General features: G+C 38.1%; 1 protein-coding gene across 1 annotated transcript in view; it reads left to right on the forward strand.

Moving 5' to 3' along the window:
- The window catches only part of SPIN1 (spindlin 1), a 65,533-nt gene that overhangs the window by 14,236 nt on the left and 32,553 nt on the right, over positions 1-18,744 (forward strand). Inside the window, exon 2 of the mRNA XM_082403415.1 lies at positions 8,361-8,574. Within this exon, the coding sequence (XP_082259541.1) occupies positions 8,523-8,574 (52 nt within the window). The 5' untranslated portion in view covers positions 8,361-8,522. The remainder of the gene's footprint in view (positions 1-8,360; positions 8,575-18,744) is intronic.

The following is an 18,744-nucleotide window of genomic DNA, read 5'->3' on the forward strand; positions in this document are numbered from 1 at the left end:
GTGGTTTTAGGCAGGGGGGGTTGTGCCACGGACATTTTCTCAGTCTGGTGAAACCTATGGATACCTTCTCAGAATGTTTCTGAATACAGTGAATAAAATACAAGGGAGCAAAGAAGAAATGTTATATTTAAATAGTTATTAAAATATGAAAACAATGTTAATTTAGTAGTATGGCTTTTTTTGTTACTATGTTAAGTGACAGATAAGACATACAGAAACAATTTCATATTTTAAGGTACTAAAGTGACAGCTCTTGATGTTTATCAAAAAGTAAATTGAGGTGGTCTTTTATCTCCTTTCACATATTGATCAACAAATAATTGATGATAGGGAATACAAGAGAGCATAGTAGATCCGTGTGTCACAGCAGTGTAATCCTGACACACTAGCTACCCAGAGTGAGGTCAGACTTTATAGGCCGAACCACTGTCCTCCATAAAACTGCCCTCACTACAGACACCAACAATAGACTTGGTGGTCCACAGGCCACCCACATTTCTGACCACCTGGCTACGAATTCGGGGGTCCTCATGACCTTCCCATGTTTGATAATTTACTAGAACAACTCACAGAACTCAGGAAAATGCTATACTTATGATACAGTTTCATTATAGCAGAAAAGGATCCAAATCCATGACCATCCAAAAGAAGCAGCACGCAGGACAAGGTCTGGAAGGGTTTGAATGGGAATCTTTCTTCTGTTTTCTTCTGTGGAGTCAGGAGTATCACTGACCTGCACATGGATATGTAATGGTGCATGGAGTTAGAGTATTGTTGACCAGGGAAGCTCTCTCCAGCTTCTGTGTCCAGAGTGTTTATTGGGGTTTCGTTATGTGAGCATGGCTGATTGAATCATTGGCCATGAGGTTGAGCTCAGTCTTTAGCTTCCCTCCCTGAAAGTTGGGCTGCTATCAGGGGATTCAAAGCTCCAATCCTCTAATCCCGTTGGTCTTTTTGGTGTGGCCAGCCCCATTCTGAGTCATCTTGTTAGCACAAACTATCTAGGGGCCCACCATAAATCACAAACACTCCTGTCATTTAGGACATTCCAGTGATTTAGAAGGTACTTCCCAGGAACGGGGTGGGGGGGGTGGGGGGGGCAAGGTCCAACCAAACTCTTTGTTTTACAACAGTCACCAATTCTGTTGTCACAGTTTGATGACTAATGCCCTGATGGCTCATCCACTCCGGGCCGTGTCTTGTTCTGTGGCAGGCCTCATAACTTAATTTAGAAGTAGTTGATGAGGGCTTCCCTGGTGGCGCAGTGGTTAAGAATCCACCTGCCAATGCAGGGGACATGGGTTCAATCCCTGGTCTGGGAAGATCCCACATACCGTGGAGCAACTAAGCCTGTGCGCCACAACTACTGAGCCTGCGCTCTAGAGCCCACGAGCCACAACTACTGAAGCCCGCGCGCCTAGAGCCCGTGCTCCACAATAAGAGAAGCCACCGCAATGAGAAGCCCGCGCACCTCAAGGAAGAGTAACCCCCGCTTGCTGCAACCAGAGAAAAGCCCACATGCAGCCACAAAGACTCAATGCAGCCAAAAAAAAAAAAAAAACAACGAAGTAATTGATGAGCTTAAAAGCTGTTTTGAGATCTGTAATAAATGCAGTGGGGTGGAAAGATCTGTGATTTCTATTGTTGAGAAAGTCAGGGATACTGGTAAAATCATGTGGTTTCATATGCTCATGATGGAAGGAAGTGCTTGCTATATAATTCAGGTGAAAGTTAGGAAAATGAAGATAGAATTTTTCCCTCATCCAAATTCATGATACTTGTGAATTTTGTCCATCCTTAAGAACTCCTATATTAGAACTTGGTGGTTAGATGTCTCATGATTTAGGCTGTTTAATAATTTGTTTATATTGATATGAGAGTTTGGGGCCCTGAAGGCCTTCAGATATACACTTGGTATGTACTACAGCCAAACACTGGATAATTAACAATGCTGTGTTCAAACAGCCCTTCGTTTTAATCTTGAGGTTTTAGCCAAAGGGACAGCCTACGCTGGAAACCTCTGGAGCACTGTTTCTACATGCCATCCATTGAAACATTTGTGACTGGACTTTCTGGTGAATTCTTTTGGGTACTTAGGAAGGTTCTGAGTTGTAATACAATGTTTTTTCTTTCCAGATTTATATAATCTAAAACTATTGACCCTTTTTCCTCTCAACATTTTATTGTGAATATTTTCAAGCATATAAAAAAGTTGAAACACAGTCGAACGTTTGTATACTCACCATCCAGATTCAGGAATTGCAAATATTTTGCCACCTTTTTTTTTAAATAATTTTTTTAAAAATTTATTTTATTTATTTATTTTTGGCTGCATTAGGTCTTCGTTGCTGCATGCGGGCTTTCTCTAGTTGTGGCGAGTGGGGGCTACTGTTGGTTGCGGTACGTGGGCTTCTCGTTGCACTGGCTTATCTTGTTGTGGAGCACAGGGTCTAGGCGCGCGGGCTTCAGTAGTTGTGGCACACGGGCTCAGTAGTTGTGGCTCACGGGTTCCAGAGCACAGGCTCAGTAGTTGTGGCACGTGGGCTTAGTTGCTCCGCGGCATGTGGGATCTTCCCAGACGAGGGCTTGAACCCGTGTCCCCTGCATTGGCAGGCAGATTCTTAACCATTGCACCACCAGGGAAACCCTACCACTTTTTCTTAATCTATTTTTAAAAATCACATCTTAGGACATAAGCTACAGACTTTTGAGTACCTACAGTAAATCTGTGTTGTTGCCACCAATTCCAAATTTTGCTGTTCTTCTCTCTCTGCTGTTTTCCCCAAACTTTTTAAATGAAACTTGCTATACATTGAAAAGTTAAACCTATAGATGAGTTATACCTGTATGTTTTCCATTGAGATTCATTTGCTGACATTTTGTTATACTCACATTTTTTGTTGTTAAGCCATTTGAAAGTTGCAGTAAATTGCAGACATCATGATACTTTTAAAAATGAGGACTTTTTCTTTGTAACTACAATATCATAATTAAGAAATTAAGAAAATTATTTCTTGTTTAATATTCAGGTCCTTTTCAGATTTTAGCCATATGTCGTTTTTCACATAAATATTTGTGATAACATATATTCCTCCCCACACTTTGAACCCTTTGTGACAACTTTAAGACACTTGTTGGCAGCCCAAACTTCAGCTTAACACTTGATGTGTTTAGCCGTTTGTACTTTTCCACTAGTGCTGAGACTTCTTTGGAACATGGCACTTCTGCTTAAGCAGTTTTATAAATTTATTTTCTTTTTATAAATAACACTGTTTGGTGATAGCAGCTGGCAGCAAATATTTTGATATGTAACTTTTTTTTTTTTTAATATTTATTTATTTATTTATTTATTTAGGCTGCTCCAGCTCTTAGTTGCGGCATGCATGTGGGATCTTAGTTCCCCCCAGGGATCGAACTTATGCCCCCTGCAGTGGAAGCACAGAGTTTTAACCACTGGACCACCAGGGAAGTCCCTGTGTCTATTTTTAAAATAAGAAATTTATCTCAGCTATGCTACTTGCAGTCTATATGCCCACGTGCGTTTTAATTTCGGTGCAGTAGGTTTTTATTTTTTATTATTTATTTTTTTAACATCTTTATTGGAATATAATTGCTTCACAATGTTGTGTTAGTTTCTGCTGTATAACAAAGGTGCTGTAGGGGTTTTTTTTATATGTAAATTTATTTATATTTGGCTGCATTGGGTCTTCATTGCTGCACATGGGCTTTCTCTAGTTGCGGTGAGCCAGGGCTACTCTTTGTTGTGGTGTGCGGGCTTCTCGTTGTGGTAGCTTCTCTTGTTACGGAGCACGGGCTCTAGGTGCGTGGGCTTCAGCAGTTGTGGTACACGGGCTCAGTAGTTGTGGCTCGCGGGCTCTAGAGCGCAGGCTCATTAGTTGTGACTCACGGGCTTAGTTGCTCCACGGTATGTGGGATCTTCCCGGACCAGGGCTCGAACCCGTGTCCCCTTCATTGGCAGGTGGATTCTTAACCACTGCGCCACCAGGGAAGTCCCGGTGCCATAGGATTTTAATTTCCAAAATGGAACAGGTATAGTGTGTGCCTTATGGTGGTTGTGTAGAGTCTGAGTTGATGCATGTATAGCAGTGTGTGACACACAGCATGTGCTTGGGGACACTTGTTTGTGAAATTGTGAGAATCTTGTGATCCCCTTTGAGATGGTTATAGAAATATTTTGAGTTTCAAAACTAAATTCATGACATGTTTTAAAGATTGTTTAGCCAAATTGCATGCTTGGATAGTTGATTATATTTAATACAGATGGACTTATAGCAAAGGGAAATAAATCCAGGATCTTCTTTTCCCCAACTTTCTTTATGAAAAATTTTAAATTGAAATAAAAGTTCAGAGAATAACATTAGTATGTTCTTTGTATAGATTCAAAAATTAATATTTTGTCATTTTCACTTTTTTGTTTGTGTATGTATCACTTTCTTTCCATGAACTATTTGAAATTCACTTGCAGACATTAATTCAGCCTACCTGTAGAAATTTCAGCATGTATTTCCTAAGAATAAATATATTCTCATGTATAACTATAGTGTCATTATTGTGCTTTTAAAGGTTAATGATAATTCCATAATGTGTCATCTACTATATAGACCCTATTTAAATTTCCCCAGACTTCAATGTCTTCTATAGCTTTTTCTCCTCCAAACCATTCATTCAGGGTTTGCTTGCTGTCTGCTTTTAGTCTCTTTTAATCTAGAGCAGTATGTCTACCTTTTTTTCTTATGACATTGACCTTTTAAAGAGTATATTCCATTTGTCTTGTAGAAACTTCTCACATTCTCTTGTATCACCTGTATTTCTTAAAAACTGGGAATTAGGTCTAGAGGCTCAAGTAGATTTAGATAAAGCATTTTTGGCAAGAATGTTTTATAATGATATGATGTACTTTGCATCACATCACATCTGGAAGCCTCTAAAATGTGGTTGGCTCACAATTAGTGGTGTTGAATTGTTTGATCCCTCCATTGTCAAGAAGCATTTATAATCAACAGGTAATTTGGGGTGATTCTTTGGTACTGTGCAACATTATTCTTTAACAGCCTTTCACTGAATGGTGTTAGCAATCTGTTGGGTTTAGTCCTGAATACAGAACTATCTTTTTTATTGGCTTCAATTTAAGCTCCATTTGACAACATTTTGTGTAATATTTGAAAAAAATTATGACTCCTGCTATCTTAGAAATGAGATTGTGCTGTCTCAGGATTTAAGATAAGATCAAGCAGTTGGAATAGTAATTGCAACTCAAAAATGGGGAAGGACTTTTATCTGGAATTTTGTTTTCTTATATTATTCAAAAAGCTCCTATATCCTTCTCTTATGCAACTCTTTTTTTCAATCTGTGTCTTATACTTTTTACAAGTATTATAACAAGTTCAACCTGAAAATTTTAATGAAGTGGTAAGCAGTAGAAAATCATACCAAGGTAAGCTTAAATCTGCTAGTAAGAAGAGTGCATACTCTTTAGACCATCAGTAAGCTAAAATTTTCATGTTATAGAACCAAGTTGATTTATTAAGTTAAGAAACGTTGATACTTGTGTAGATTAAAATATTCTTCAGTCTTTGAAGGAGCTTTGTAAAGAGTGTCAGAGAAAAGGAGCAGAGTCATGGGATGTTTTTAAAATTGGGAAATACTGCATTATTATTGTATACTGATGAGAACAGAAATTGATAGAGAAGATAGAGATGGGATTGATAAAACACATGAAAGGGTTGAATTTAAACACAGTTTATCTGTTATTATAGTAGCGGAGGCTACCAACCAGCTGGTGAATTTGGTGGTGGGAAGATGAGTAGTTCTCTTTTGTTTGCTTCTGTCTAACTAGCAGAAAGGAACCGTATCTGCTGAGGGTGGGCTTGGTATTGTCAAATGCCCACTTGAGATATGAGATTATAAAGCTGAAGTTTTTCAGCCCCATTTAATGGCTGAAGTTGTGGGTGCAGTAGGTAAGGAGTTGGGTTAGGGTTTTGCCAGAAAGTGACAGGAAGAGAAAAGCAAGGGAGTCACTATAGTGGTTGACCATCTGTGGAATCTAAGCTGAGTAATGAGGGAAGTTAGTCCCCAAGGAAGATAAAGGTCAAGCTGTAGTTTGGAGGTAGTGGTTGCATCAGACTTGTTGGAGTGGGACTGCTGGTGTAGGAAAAGTGGAATGATCAGAGGTGGTTTTGTGTGTGAGATGCTTGAAACAAAGATTCCAGAGGTATTGTAGTCATTGGTGACGAGAAGGTTGAGGTTGTGGCTATGGAGATAGTTGGCTGGAGTTGGGTAGGTAGTTTGAAGTGAGGATGTCAGAGAACCAAGGGGGCACGTTGTTCAAAGGATCATATGTTGCCAAGAATGTGATGGAAAACAAGATCTTCAAGAGTGTGTGCAGATGACTAGAGGATTAATAGGTAGATGACTGCAATGCAAAGGGGGGCCTGTTACTACTAGTGCTATGGCACTTGCCTCCACGTTGGGGTGTTGGGGTAGGAGAAATTGTGTAAGTAAGGTTGTTTGGGGAACACAAACAACCACTTTGGAGAGAGCTGCTGGATGGAGGGGACCCTAGATAGACTTTTGCTACAGACAGACTGCCTTTCAGAAGGCAGCAGAGAGGTTTGGGCAGATGGGGGAAGAGGGCTGTAGGGTTCCAGTAGGGAAAGATACATCAGAGTTGGAAGAATTGAATGGGGAAGCTGAGATTTCTGGTGCTGAAAGAGGTAGACTGATGCGAGGCTTACATATCTGTTGGGTGGCCTTGGGAAGGACGAGTGTACTTCTTTGTTGTCATGACAGCCTAGACTTTGTTGTCATGACAGCCTAGACTTCGTTTCCTTAGCTCAGTGGGTGGGGAGGCAGGCTGGTTGTAGCTCCTAGGAAGAGCACAGGAACCTTGCATGGGAAAAGTCACCTTCGGAAAAGGTGCTGCTTCCATGTTTTTTCTGTACAGGCGTACCTTGTTTTATTGAAGGTTTGTGGCAACCTGGCATTGGCAGATGATGGTTAGCATCTTTAGCAATAAAGTATTTCTAAATCAAGGTATGTACATAGTTTCCTTCAGGTATAATGCTACTGCAAACTTAATAGACTACAGTATAATATGAACATAACTTTTATATGCATTGGAAACCGAAAAATTAGTGTGACTCACTTTATTGCAATATTTGCTTTATTGTGGTGGTCTGGAACTGAACCCTCAATATCTCTGAGGCATGCCTGTATAACTTATTGCCACTTGAAATACTGTCTCTTTTCCTTACTTATTTGTGTACTGTCTGTCTCCTCCTACCTAAGCTTCAAACAGTAGGCATTCTGAATATTCATTAAATGAATTATAAAAGCCATTTGTTTTTAAATTTCCCTTGAAGTTTTATATAGTTAAGAATTTTTACCAGTTGAAATGATTCCTCTCTCCCTTGTTATTTAGGCTTTTTAATTATTTTAACTATTGTGTTGAATTTTAGTCTCTAGAAAATGCTTTCTCTTCAATTCTTAAACCTGTGAATGCATGGCTGTACGATGTAGACATGATGACTAATAACGAGAACTGAACGTAGTCATGTGGTTCAGTGAAATTTGTGGTGGATATTTTTGTGTTTTATGAGAATACGTTTCCATATATGTTTTACTACGTGGACTGTAAACTGGACCCAAATTTCATTTAAATGATAAACTGACTTAACTTTTTTGCATGGGTGTGGAAATTTCTTTGAGGCTCCTCCAGAGTTATTGCATCTTCCACTCTGGTTTCCCGAAGCTTGGGAGCAGAAAGGGAACTGCGAAGTCTTATTGGCTGCAATCCCTTCTTTTGCCCAAAGCTGCTGGTTTACTGACCACACCTCTAGCTGTGGCTCAGACTTGAAGTAGTTTCCAGTGCTGCCTCACCCTCCAGCTGTTGTTCCACCATGCACCTGCCACACCTCTGTTGCCCGCTCCAGTGCCTTGCTGGGTCTTTTTGTGTCCCATCAAGAATATGGGCCCTGCCAGTCTAAATCTTTTCTGACATGCCAGTGTCTACCCTTTTCTGACTTCTGCCAGCAAAATGGATTGGCTGCCAGCAAAATGGGTTGGGATACAATGGGGGAAGCCAGATGCTGTATTATGTTCAGTTGACCCGTGAGGAACTGCACTTTTCCTTGTTGAGGGGTCTAGTACCTCCTTTTCTCCTGCTCCTCTGTGTTGTCCTTGGCACTGAGTTCTGAGGAAATAAAGTTAATCGCTTCCCAGCAAAGGTGTATTTTAGCTGATGTTACGTTTAAAATTTGTCATGTTTGATGGCTTACTCGGAGTAGTTTGCTTTTGTGATGCTCTAGTAATGAATGAACTATTATTTCACTGTCTTACAGAGTACTTAGGATTTCACGTATTTTTGCTGAACTTATTAAAAAAAAGGCGCTTGGGATGATGGATTAACAAGAACATTGAAATTCTGTGAAAAGTTTCAAATTGGAGCATACTGAATTTTCACCCTAGTCCAGCAGCTCTGCTGCTCACTTAAATACAGATGAATGAAGACCCCATTCGGGAAGACACCTGGCCAGCGGTCCAGAGCTGATGCAGGTAGGCAGTGCAGTTCTACACTTTAGTACAATAAATTTAAAACAGTTGTAAAAATGAGAAATGCTCTCATGTAATTCCTAGTGGTTTGCTATTCCTAAAGCTTTGTGATTTCCAGTATTTTAAACACATACACATGTGAAAGAAACAGGTTTAGGTTTTGGAAAGGTAGGGATCATATTAATTTTTTTTTTCCTGTGGTCTCTTGCAGTAAGTTATAGATGTCCAGTAAATACAGCAAGTGAATTGTAAATACTTATAGGATTATAGTAAACAAAGGATTTATCATTTGTTTTTGAAAGAAGATGTGAAAGTGAGATGACTAGCTGAGTATTAGATTTAGTGAGATTTAGGATATTTATAGGGAAAAAGGTAAGCTCAGTTTTTTGTGTATTTATATGAAAGAACTTTACTGGAATGAAATGTATGGAAATGAAATGAATATTTAATAGAAATTAATTCTTATTTTTGTGGCACACAGCCGATACTAGAAGTTTAGACTTTGCATGATTTTTGTCCACCCTAAAAGCAAAGGTAAAAATCTTATAGGCTACAAAATAAAATAGGTAAGTAGTATTTTCTTTAAGATTTATGTTTTTCTCCATTCCAGAAATACATTTGAATATTGGAAAAAACCTGTCATAACATATTAAGGTTCTTTGATAAATGAATCTGAGAATTCTGCTAGGAAAATTACTATTAATCATACAAGTGGTTGCTATGTGATTTAGAATTTATTTATTAACTGTAGTGTTTGGAATTCCTTTGTAGAAGAGCCACAGGGATTAAGATTTTTAAGTTTCTCTTTTCTCTTTGATTTTAGTTCCTCTCTTGTAAAGATAATATTGATTTAACTGTTAAATATTTGTCAGTAAGATTAACTTGCAGTAGTGGCAACTGACTGAAGTGTAAGTCACCTGAGAGGTTACTATTTAAATTCCAACTGGGCTCATCAGCTCTGTCCTGCTCTTTTATTAGCTGTATAAACATTGGTGCATTTTGTATCTTCTTAAGCCTTGGTTTTTCTCATCTAAACAATGGGACTGTTATGTATCTATTGGGGTTATTATGAAGAATAAATGTGTTTATGTGTGTCAGGTGCTTAGGTAGGTGCCTGGCACATTATAGCTGCTGTGCAAAAAGCATTTTTTTTTGTTGATCGTACTGTTTATAACGAAATGTTTATTCTATCTCATTAGTTGCAAAAATTGCTGTCAAATTTTTGTTGATCAGTGAACGCCCCATGTTTCTGTCATTTGAAATAGTAATTCGTACCCTCAAGTTCTTTTTATGCACACCATTCTAAATTCAGCACTCCTATTTTCTTCACTAATTTAGTCAAATTCTTAGGAGAGAGAATTGATTAAAGTGATGTGTAGTATGGTGTAAGTAATTGAAGGAGCTAAACCAAGAGATGTTACTGTTAAGGGAGAGATTGTCTAATCCTAGCCAGTACTTTGTCTTACATTTTCTTACTCTTTGATATTTTTTAGAGCATATGGCATAGTGCTAAAGACAAAGTAGGTACTCTGTAAATTCTAATCAGCCTATTGTTGAATATTTTAACATACGAAATCCTGGGGTCATTTATTGTTTTTCACTGTTGTGTATTATACTCTATTTTAGAGAGATTACTAATGCCTTGATCAGTATTACTTATAAACTAGTCTTAATCATTTTTCCTGTTAACATAGACAAAGGCTTTGTTACTTTTAAATCCCTGTATCAGTAACAAATGTGCCCATTTACAAATAAAGAAAATTCACACACAAAGGGTGTTTCTTTTTCTCATGCAGCAAGAAGCCCAAATAGGCATTCCAGAGTTGGTATGGTGCCTCAGCTATGCCCTTAGTCTGGTGCCCTCTGAAAGGCTAAAGTGGGGGCCTTCAGTGGATAAGGCTCCTAGGATGTTTCTCTTCCTCTGTGGGCCATTGTGTAGCTGGACTTACTACATGAAGGCTCCCAGAGCAAGTATCCCAAGAGAAACAGGCACAGTGGCATGGTCTCTTCTCTTGGAGCCTTGGAAGTCATACAGGTTCACTTCTGTTGCATTTTGTTCATTGAAGCAGTCTCAGAGGTCTGCCCAGGTTCAAGGGAGTGGGCACGTACTCTGCTCCATGGGAGAAGTGTCAGAGAATTGTGGTCATGTTTTAAAACCACCACAGTGGGCAACTCCTAATACCCGACAGTGTTTGACATTAGGGTGTGAGTGATGAATAAAAATTTGAAAATTGAATTTTTTACATTCTCTTTATGTACCTAGTTCAACATATTAGGGATTTCTATTTTTTTTAATTAATTAATTAATTTTTGCTGCGTTGGGTCTTTGTTGCTGCACACGGGCTCTCTCTAGTTGTGGCGAGCGGGGGCTACTCTTCGTTGTGGGGTGCAGGCTTCTCATTGTGGTGGCTTCTCTTGTTGAGGAGCATGAGCTCTAGGTGCGCAGGCTTCAGTAGTTGTGGCACGTGGGCTCAGTAGCTGTGACTCACGGGCTCCTGTAGAGCACAGGCTCAGTAGTTGTGGCACATGGGCTTAGTTGCTCTGCGGCATGTGGGATCTTCCTGGACCAGGGCTCGAACCCATGTCCCCTGCATTGGCAGGCGGATTCTTAACCACTGCGCCACCAGGGAAGTTCCAGAGATTTCTATTTTTAAAATAACTTAGGTTTATTTATATAAATATGTTGGAATTTAATTGGTTACTAAAGTGGTAGTTTATATATACCTAATGACGTTGGGCAGCAAGTCCTTTTATACAGTAAAACTTTTTTCATATTTTTTTTTTCCTTTAGAGTTAGCCTTCATTTTTACTAGTTTACCAAAGGTTGCAAATTTCCTCCTTTTATGACATTATACTGATACGTACAGGGAATGGTAGTAATAGATATCCATGTGCCTAATACTCAGATTAACAACTATTTTTGCTATGTTCAAATATTTTTAAAACCTTGCTTTTATTTTTATCAAATCAATAAAAATTCATGGGTGAAATGTCAAGTAGTGCCGAAGACTTATATCAAAAAGTAGGCACTCCATTTATTTTGATGTTTACCTTCAAAATTTGTAAATGAGTATACAAATTTCTCTTGATCTGACAAATTTAGATATGTATTGAAACCTGTTGAGGATGATGGCTTTTTCACATAACATCTTTTTCTCCCATTAACCTTTTTTTTTTTTAAATAATGAAGTCAATATTTAATTTTTTTATTGAAGTAAAGTTAATTTACAATGTTGGGTTAGTTTCAGGTATACAACAAAGAGATTCAGTTGTGTGTATATACATGTACATATGTATGTATTCTTTTTCAGATTTCTTTTCCATTATAGGTTATTAACAAGATATTGATTATATTGGGACTTCCCTGGTGGTCCAGTGGCTAAGACTCCACTCACCCAATGCAGGAGGCCTGGGTTCGATCCCTGGTCAGGGAACTAGATCCCACATGCTGCAACTAAGAGTTTGCATGACACAACTAAAAGATCCCGCCTGACACAACTAAAGATCCCGCATGCTGCAACGAAGATCCCGACTGCCGCAACTAAGACCTGGCGTAGACAGACAGACAGATAGACAGATAGATAAATAAATAAGATATTTTTTTAAAAAAGATACTGAGTATCATTCCATCTGCTATACAATAGGTTCTTGTTGTTTACCTATTTTATATATAATAGTGTGTATATGTTAAGCCCAAACTCCTAATTTATCCCCCTCCCCCATTATGTCTCCTTTGGTAACCGTAAGTTTGTCTTCTATGTCTGTGAGTCTATTTTTGTTTTGTAAGTAAGTTCATTTGTGTCATTTTTTTAGATTCCACATATAAGTGATAGCATATGATATTTGTCTTTGCTTCAGTTAGTATGATAATCTCTAGGTCCATCCATGTAGCTGCAGATGGCATTATTTCATTTATTTTTTTATGGATGAGTAATATTCCATTGTATATACGTACCACATCTTCTTTACCCATTCATCTGTTGACGGGCATTTAGGTTACTTCCAGGTCTTGGCTATTATAATTAGTGCTGCTACAAACATTGGGGTGCACGGGTTGCAGTATCATATGGTAGCTCTGTTTTTAGTTTTTTAAGGAACCTCTATACTGTTCTCCATAGTGGCTGTACCAGTTTACGTTCCCACCAACAGTGTAGGGAGGGTTCCTTTTTCTCCACACCCTCTCCAGCATTTATTATTTGTAGACTTTTTGATGATAGCCATTCTGACTGGTGTGAGGTGATACCTCATTGTACTTTTGATTTGCATTTCTCTAATTAATGCATGTTGAGCCTCTTTTAATGTGCCTGTTGCCCATCTGTATGCCGTCTTTGGAGAAATGTCTGTTGAGGTCTTCTGCCCATTTTTTGATTGGGTGGTTTTTTTGATATTAAGCTGTATGAACTATTTGTATATTTTGAAAATTAATCCCTTGTCAGTAGCATCATTTGCAGATATTTTCTCCCAATCCGTAGATTGTCTTTTTTCATTTTGTTTATGGTTTCCTTTGCTATGCAAAAGCTTTTAAGTTTAATTAGGTCCCATTTGTTTATTTTTGCTTTTATTTCCATTACCGTAAGAGACAGATCCAAAAAAATATTGCTGTGATTTATGTCAAAGAGTGTTCTTTTCCTCTAGGAGTTTTATAGTATCCAGTCTTACATTTAGGTCTTTAATCCAGTTGAGTTTATTTTTGTATATGGTGTTAGAGAATATTCTAATTGCATTGTTTTACATTTAGCTGTCCAGTTTTCTCAGCACTACTTATTGAAGAGACTGTCTTTTTTCCATTGTATATTCTTGCCTCCTTTGTCGTAGATTAATTGACCATCAGTGTGCGGGTTTATTTCTGGGCTTTTTATCGTGTTCCATTGATCTCTATGTCTGTTTTTGTGCCAGTACCATACTGTTTTGATTACTGTAGCTTTGTAGTATAATCTGAAGTCAGGGCGCATGATTCCTCCAGCTCTTCTTTCTCAAGACTGTTTTGGCTATTGGCAGTCTTTTGTGTTTCCATACAAATAAAATTTTTTGTTGCAGTTATGTGAAAAATGCCATTGGTAATTTGATAGGAATTGCATTGAATCTGTAGATTGCCTTGGGTAGTATGGTCATTTTAACAATATTGATTCTTCCATTCCAAGAACACAGTATATCTTTCGTCTTCAATTTCTTTCATCAGTGTCTTACGGTCTTTGGAGTGCAGGTCTGTTGCCTCCTTAGGTAGGTTTATTTCTAGATACATTCTTTTTGATGCAGTGGTTAATGGGATTGTTTCCTTAATTTCTCTTTCTGATATTTTGTTTTCAGTGTATACAAATACAAATGATTTCTGTATATTAATTTTGTATCCAGCAACTGTCAAATTCATTGATGAGCTCTAGTAGTTTCCTGGTAGCATCTTTTAGGACTTTCTATGTATAGCATCATGTCATCTGCAAACAGGGACAGTTTTACTACTTCTTTATTAACCTTCTAAGTTTTGGCTAAAATGGTACTTATTGTTTCTATCATGATTACTGCATAAGTACTGAACTTTTGAGTCAAGTAATGCAGTATGATTATTTTTTTGCACATTATGTTTTTCCTGGAGTTTAGTGATTGCTTTAGTTTTTTTCTATTTGTTTAAGTTTCTTTGCAAGTTGAAGTCTCTTAAACCCTCCAACAGCTTTAGAAAACTCCTCTCAGTATAATTTCCTGCATGCCAAATGTGATAGATAATCCATCTGTCCGTGTTTTTCTTAGAGGATTTTTTCCTAGCGCCTTCTGTCCTTTTCTAATCTGTTGATTATTCTCTCGACCTGATGCAACATTGTCATCCTTGGAATTTCTTTTTCCTCTTTTGTACGTTAGATTCTCCTTTCCTCCTGGTTCCCATGCATTTTGTCTCTTAGTGTGTACTCTTGCCTAGGTAAAGCATGTACGTCTTCAAAAGTTTCAAGAGTAGGCAGTGAATGAGTTGATTGTTAAAGCTGCAAGTGGAATGTATAGTGATTCATTCATATTCTTTACTTTCCACTTCTCAGATTTCCTGAAATTGTCTCTAATAAGAATTTTTAAAAATGCACATAGAAGATGGAAGTTTTTTTGGACCTTGTATCAACATTGTTGTTATTCTACTCTCATGCTTTATATTTGGCAGGGAGAAGATTCTAGGTTGGAAATAACTTTTTCTTTCAGAATTTTCCAGGCATTTCTCCATTCATTGTCTTTGAGATCCAGTGTTGCTATTTGGGGAAGTTGTATGCCATTTTCATTTCTGAACCTTTGTATGTGTCCAGTGGTTATTTTCCCTCTTCTCTAGAAACTTATTTTTTTTTATTTTTTATTTTTTGTAATTTATTTATTTTTATTTATTTATTTTTGGCTGCATTGGGTCTTCGTTGCTGCATGCGGGCTTTCTCTAGTTGTGGCGAGCAGGGGCTACTCTTCGTTGCGTTGTGTAGGCTTGTCATTGCGGTGGCTTCTCTTGTGGAGCACAGGCTCTAGGTGCGTGGGCTTCACTAGTTGTGGCATGAGGGCTCAGTAATTGTGGCTCACAGGCTCTAGAGCGCAGGCTCAGTAGTTTTGGCACATGGGCTTAGTTGCTCCACGACATGTGGGATCTTCCTGGACCGGGGCTCGAACCTGTGTCCCCTGCATTGGCAGGTGGATTCTTAACCACTGTGCTACCAGGGAAGTCCCTGTAAGTTGCATTTTTAAAAAGCCTTTCTTGAATTAGCTCTGCCTCTTATGAATGTCTTAGTTTCTCTTTGCTTTTCGTCTCTATTTGTGAATGTTTTCTCTTGTGAATGTTTTCTTCAGAGATGGATTTTCAGATTTCCTGCTTGTATGACGAGAGTATTTAACACCTCTCAGATTTCCTGATTTCTCCCTTAAAGTTATAAAGTCATACTCTTTTTCCATTTGTTGAAGTGGCACCCCCAGAGACCACTGCTGGTCATGTAAAGCCAGGCTAATTAAAATTGCTGATCAACAGGGAGACTGTCACCTTGACAGCCTCCCAGGGAAATTTCACAAGAGAGAAAGGTGCTCACAGGGGAGGAATGAGTGAGTTAATAGGATTGGAGGCAATGAGTGTGGTGTGTAGGGGGATTGGTGTTTTTAATCCAAATGAGTTGCTGGAACAGACATTGGTCTTTATCCTTGGAACATTTGAGTCCATGCAAAGTTAAGTCAAAAGTTGGTTATTTTGGAACATGTGTCTGAATGAGCTTGTTACAACAGTTTGAGTGTATATAGTTTTACTTGCCTGTCATGGTTTAGTACAGTTTTAAGTAATGGTTTGGTGAGTCATTGAACAGTTTATTTTGTAAATTAGGCTTTTTTTCTCATTTCAATCAACAAATAGATGTAGCTACCTAATAAAGGGTCTTGTTCTGTTTTCCACTGGAAAATCTGTGATCCTCAGATGGGTGATATAACCCACCATTGACAACTAACTGACATCGGTGCCCAGTGAATATATACACACCTACCTACTCTTCTGTTATTTGCTTTTTCCACTTAACAATATGTGTAGGTGACCTCTTCTTAGCAGTATATAGAGAAATTGCTCATGACTCTTTACAACTGAACAGTATTCCATTGCGTGGATGTACCAAATTAGTTTGTTCAGTAGTCAGTTATTTGGACATTTAGGTTGTTTCTACTCTTCTGCTATTAGAAATAATAACTGCAATGAAGAGTCTTGTCCATTTGTCTTGCCAGTGCCATTAGGATAGATTTCTAGAGGTAGAACTGAATCAGATCTTAAATGTGTATGTAATTCTGTGAGATGTCACCAGATTCCCCTCAATGGGCTCTGTACCGTTTTGCATTCCTACCAGCAAGTAATATGTAAGTGTTTCTCACAGAGTCTCACCAGCGTTGTATGTTGTCAGCAATGTAGATTTTTGTCCATCTGATGGGTGGGAATGATATCTCAGTGTACTTGTATGTGTGAGGCTGCATGTCTTGTGTTACTTGTAAATGCCTCTTTGGCCTTTTTCTGTTCTTATCTCACCCATTTTTTTCTTCTCTACTTGCAGAAGCTCTTTTAATGTCAGAGATATTAATTTTTGTCTGTGGTATGAGTAATTTATCTTATACTCTCTATTGTGTGGAGTCAACTTCTTGGAGAAAATCTTCCTTGAGTCCCTTGTCTCTTGCTCCCATCTGTATGGGTCTCTTAGCCTACTTCTCAGAAGCTGCGCTGAACTTCTAACATGGTTTCTCAGATCCTCTGTGTTTACAGTGCTTTCCTCTCAATTTCTGGAGTATCCTCCAATAATTTTGAGAGATTTGTTTAAGGTTTAAATTTTGAGCCCATGCATGACTGTAAATGCCAGTTGGTAATTTATCTGGTTACGAGTTCTGTATTCAAAATAATTTTACCTCAGTTTTGAAGGCATCACTTACCTCTTGTTGTCTAGCCCAGTGTTGATGGTCAAAGAATAAGTCTAGTACCTCTTTATTTTTTTTAAAGAATTAAAAAAAATAGACTATTTTTGTAGAGCAGTTTTAAGTTATAGCAAAATTGAGCAGAGAGGGTACAGTGATTTCTCATGTACCCCCCACCTCTCCCCAGTGTTCCCCAGTAGCAGCATCCCACACTCAATTATACGTGTGTTACAGTGAAGGTACTACATTGACACATCAGCATCATCCTAAGCCTGTAGTTTGCCTTGGTGTTCACTCTTGCTGTTGTATGTTCTGTGGGTCTTGACAAATGCATAATGACACAAATCCACCATTATAGTATCATACAGAATGGGTTCACTGCCCTAAAAATCCTGTGTTCCAACTATTCATCCCTACCTCCCCCTTAACCCTTGGCAACCACTGACCTTTTATTGTCTCCATAGTTTTGCCTTTCCCAGAATATCATATAGTTGGAGTCATAAAATTTCTTCATGTCTTTTCATGGCTTGATAGCTTTTTTTTTCAGTACTGAATAATATTCTGTTGTCTGAATATAGTACCGATTGTTTATCCGTTCACTTACTGAAGGACATCTTGTTGCTTGCTTCCAAGTTTTGGCAATTATGAATAAAGCTCCTATGAACATCCATGTGCAGGCTTTTATGTGGATGTAAGTTTTCACCCCTTTTGGATAAGTGCCAGGGAGGATAATTGCTGGATCATATGGTAAGAGTTTTGTGAGAAACTTCCAGATTTGGATTCCCACCAGCAACGAATGGGAATTCCAGTTGCTCCACATCCTCTCCAGCATTTGGTGTTGTCAATACATATTTTGGATTTTCACCATTCTGATAGGTGTGTTAGTGGTATCTCATTGTTTTGAGTTTGTATTTCCCTGATGACATGTAATATAGACCATCTTTTCATACATTTATTTGCCATCTCTGTATCTTTGGTGAAGTGTAAAGGTTTTTGGTTCATTTTTTAAAAGTTGTTGAATCAGTTTGTTTTCTTGTTGCTGAATTTTAAAAGTTCTCTTTATGTTATGGATAACAGTACTTTATCAGATATGTCTTTCCCAAATATTTTCTTATCGTCTTGACAGTGTCTCTCACAGAGCAAAAGATTTAAAGTTTAATTAAGTCCAACTTATCAATTATTTCTTTCATGGATTGTGCCTTTGGCATTGTATCTAAAAGGTTCTCAGCATAACCGAGGTTATCTAGATTTTCTCCTGTGTTGCCTTTTAGGAGTTTTATAGTTGATAGTTTTTTGTTTTACATTTAGGCCTATGATCTGTTTTGAGTTCATTTTTGTGGTGGGTATAAGATCTGTGTCTAAATTCATTTTTCTACATGTGGATGTCCAGTTGTTCCAGCACCATTTGTTGAAAACACTGTCTTTTCTCCATTGTATTGCCTTTGCTCATTTGTCAAAGAACAGTTAACTGTATTTATGGGTGACTATTTGTGGGCTCTTTATTCTGTTCCATTGATCTCTTTGTTCTTTCACCAATACCACACTGATATGATTAGTGTAGTTATATAGCAGGTCTTGAAGTCGGGTAATGTCAGTCCTCCAATTTTGTTTTTCTACTTCGATATCCTGTTGGCTATTTGTGTCTTTTGCCTCTCCATATAAACTTTAGAGTCGGTTTGTTGATACCCACAAAATAACTTGCTAGGATTTTGATTGGGATTACATTTAATCTACAGATCAAGTTGGGAAGAGCTGACATCTTGACAGTGTTGGTTCTTCCTATCCATGAACATA

This window comes from Balaenoptera borealis, assembly GCF_965194805.1.
Source record: "Balaenoptera borealis genome assembly, chromosome: 8".
Lineage (NCBI taxonomy): Eukaryota > Metazoa > Chordata > Mammalia > Artiodactyla > Balaenopteridae > Balaenoptera > Balaenoptera borealis.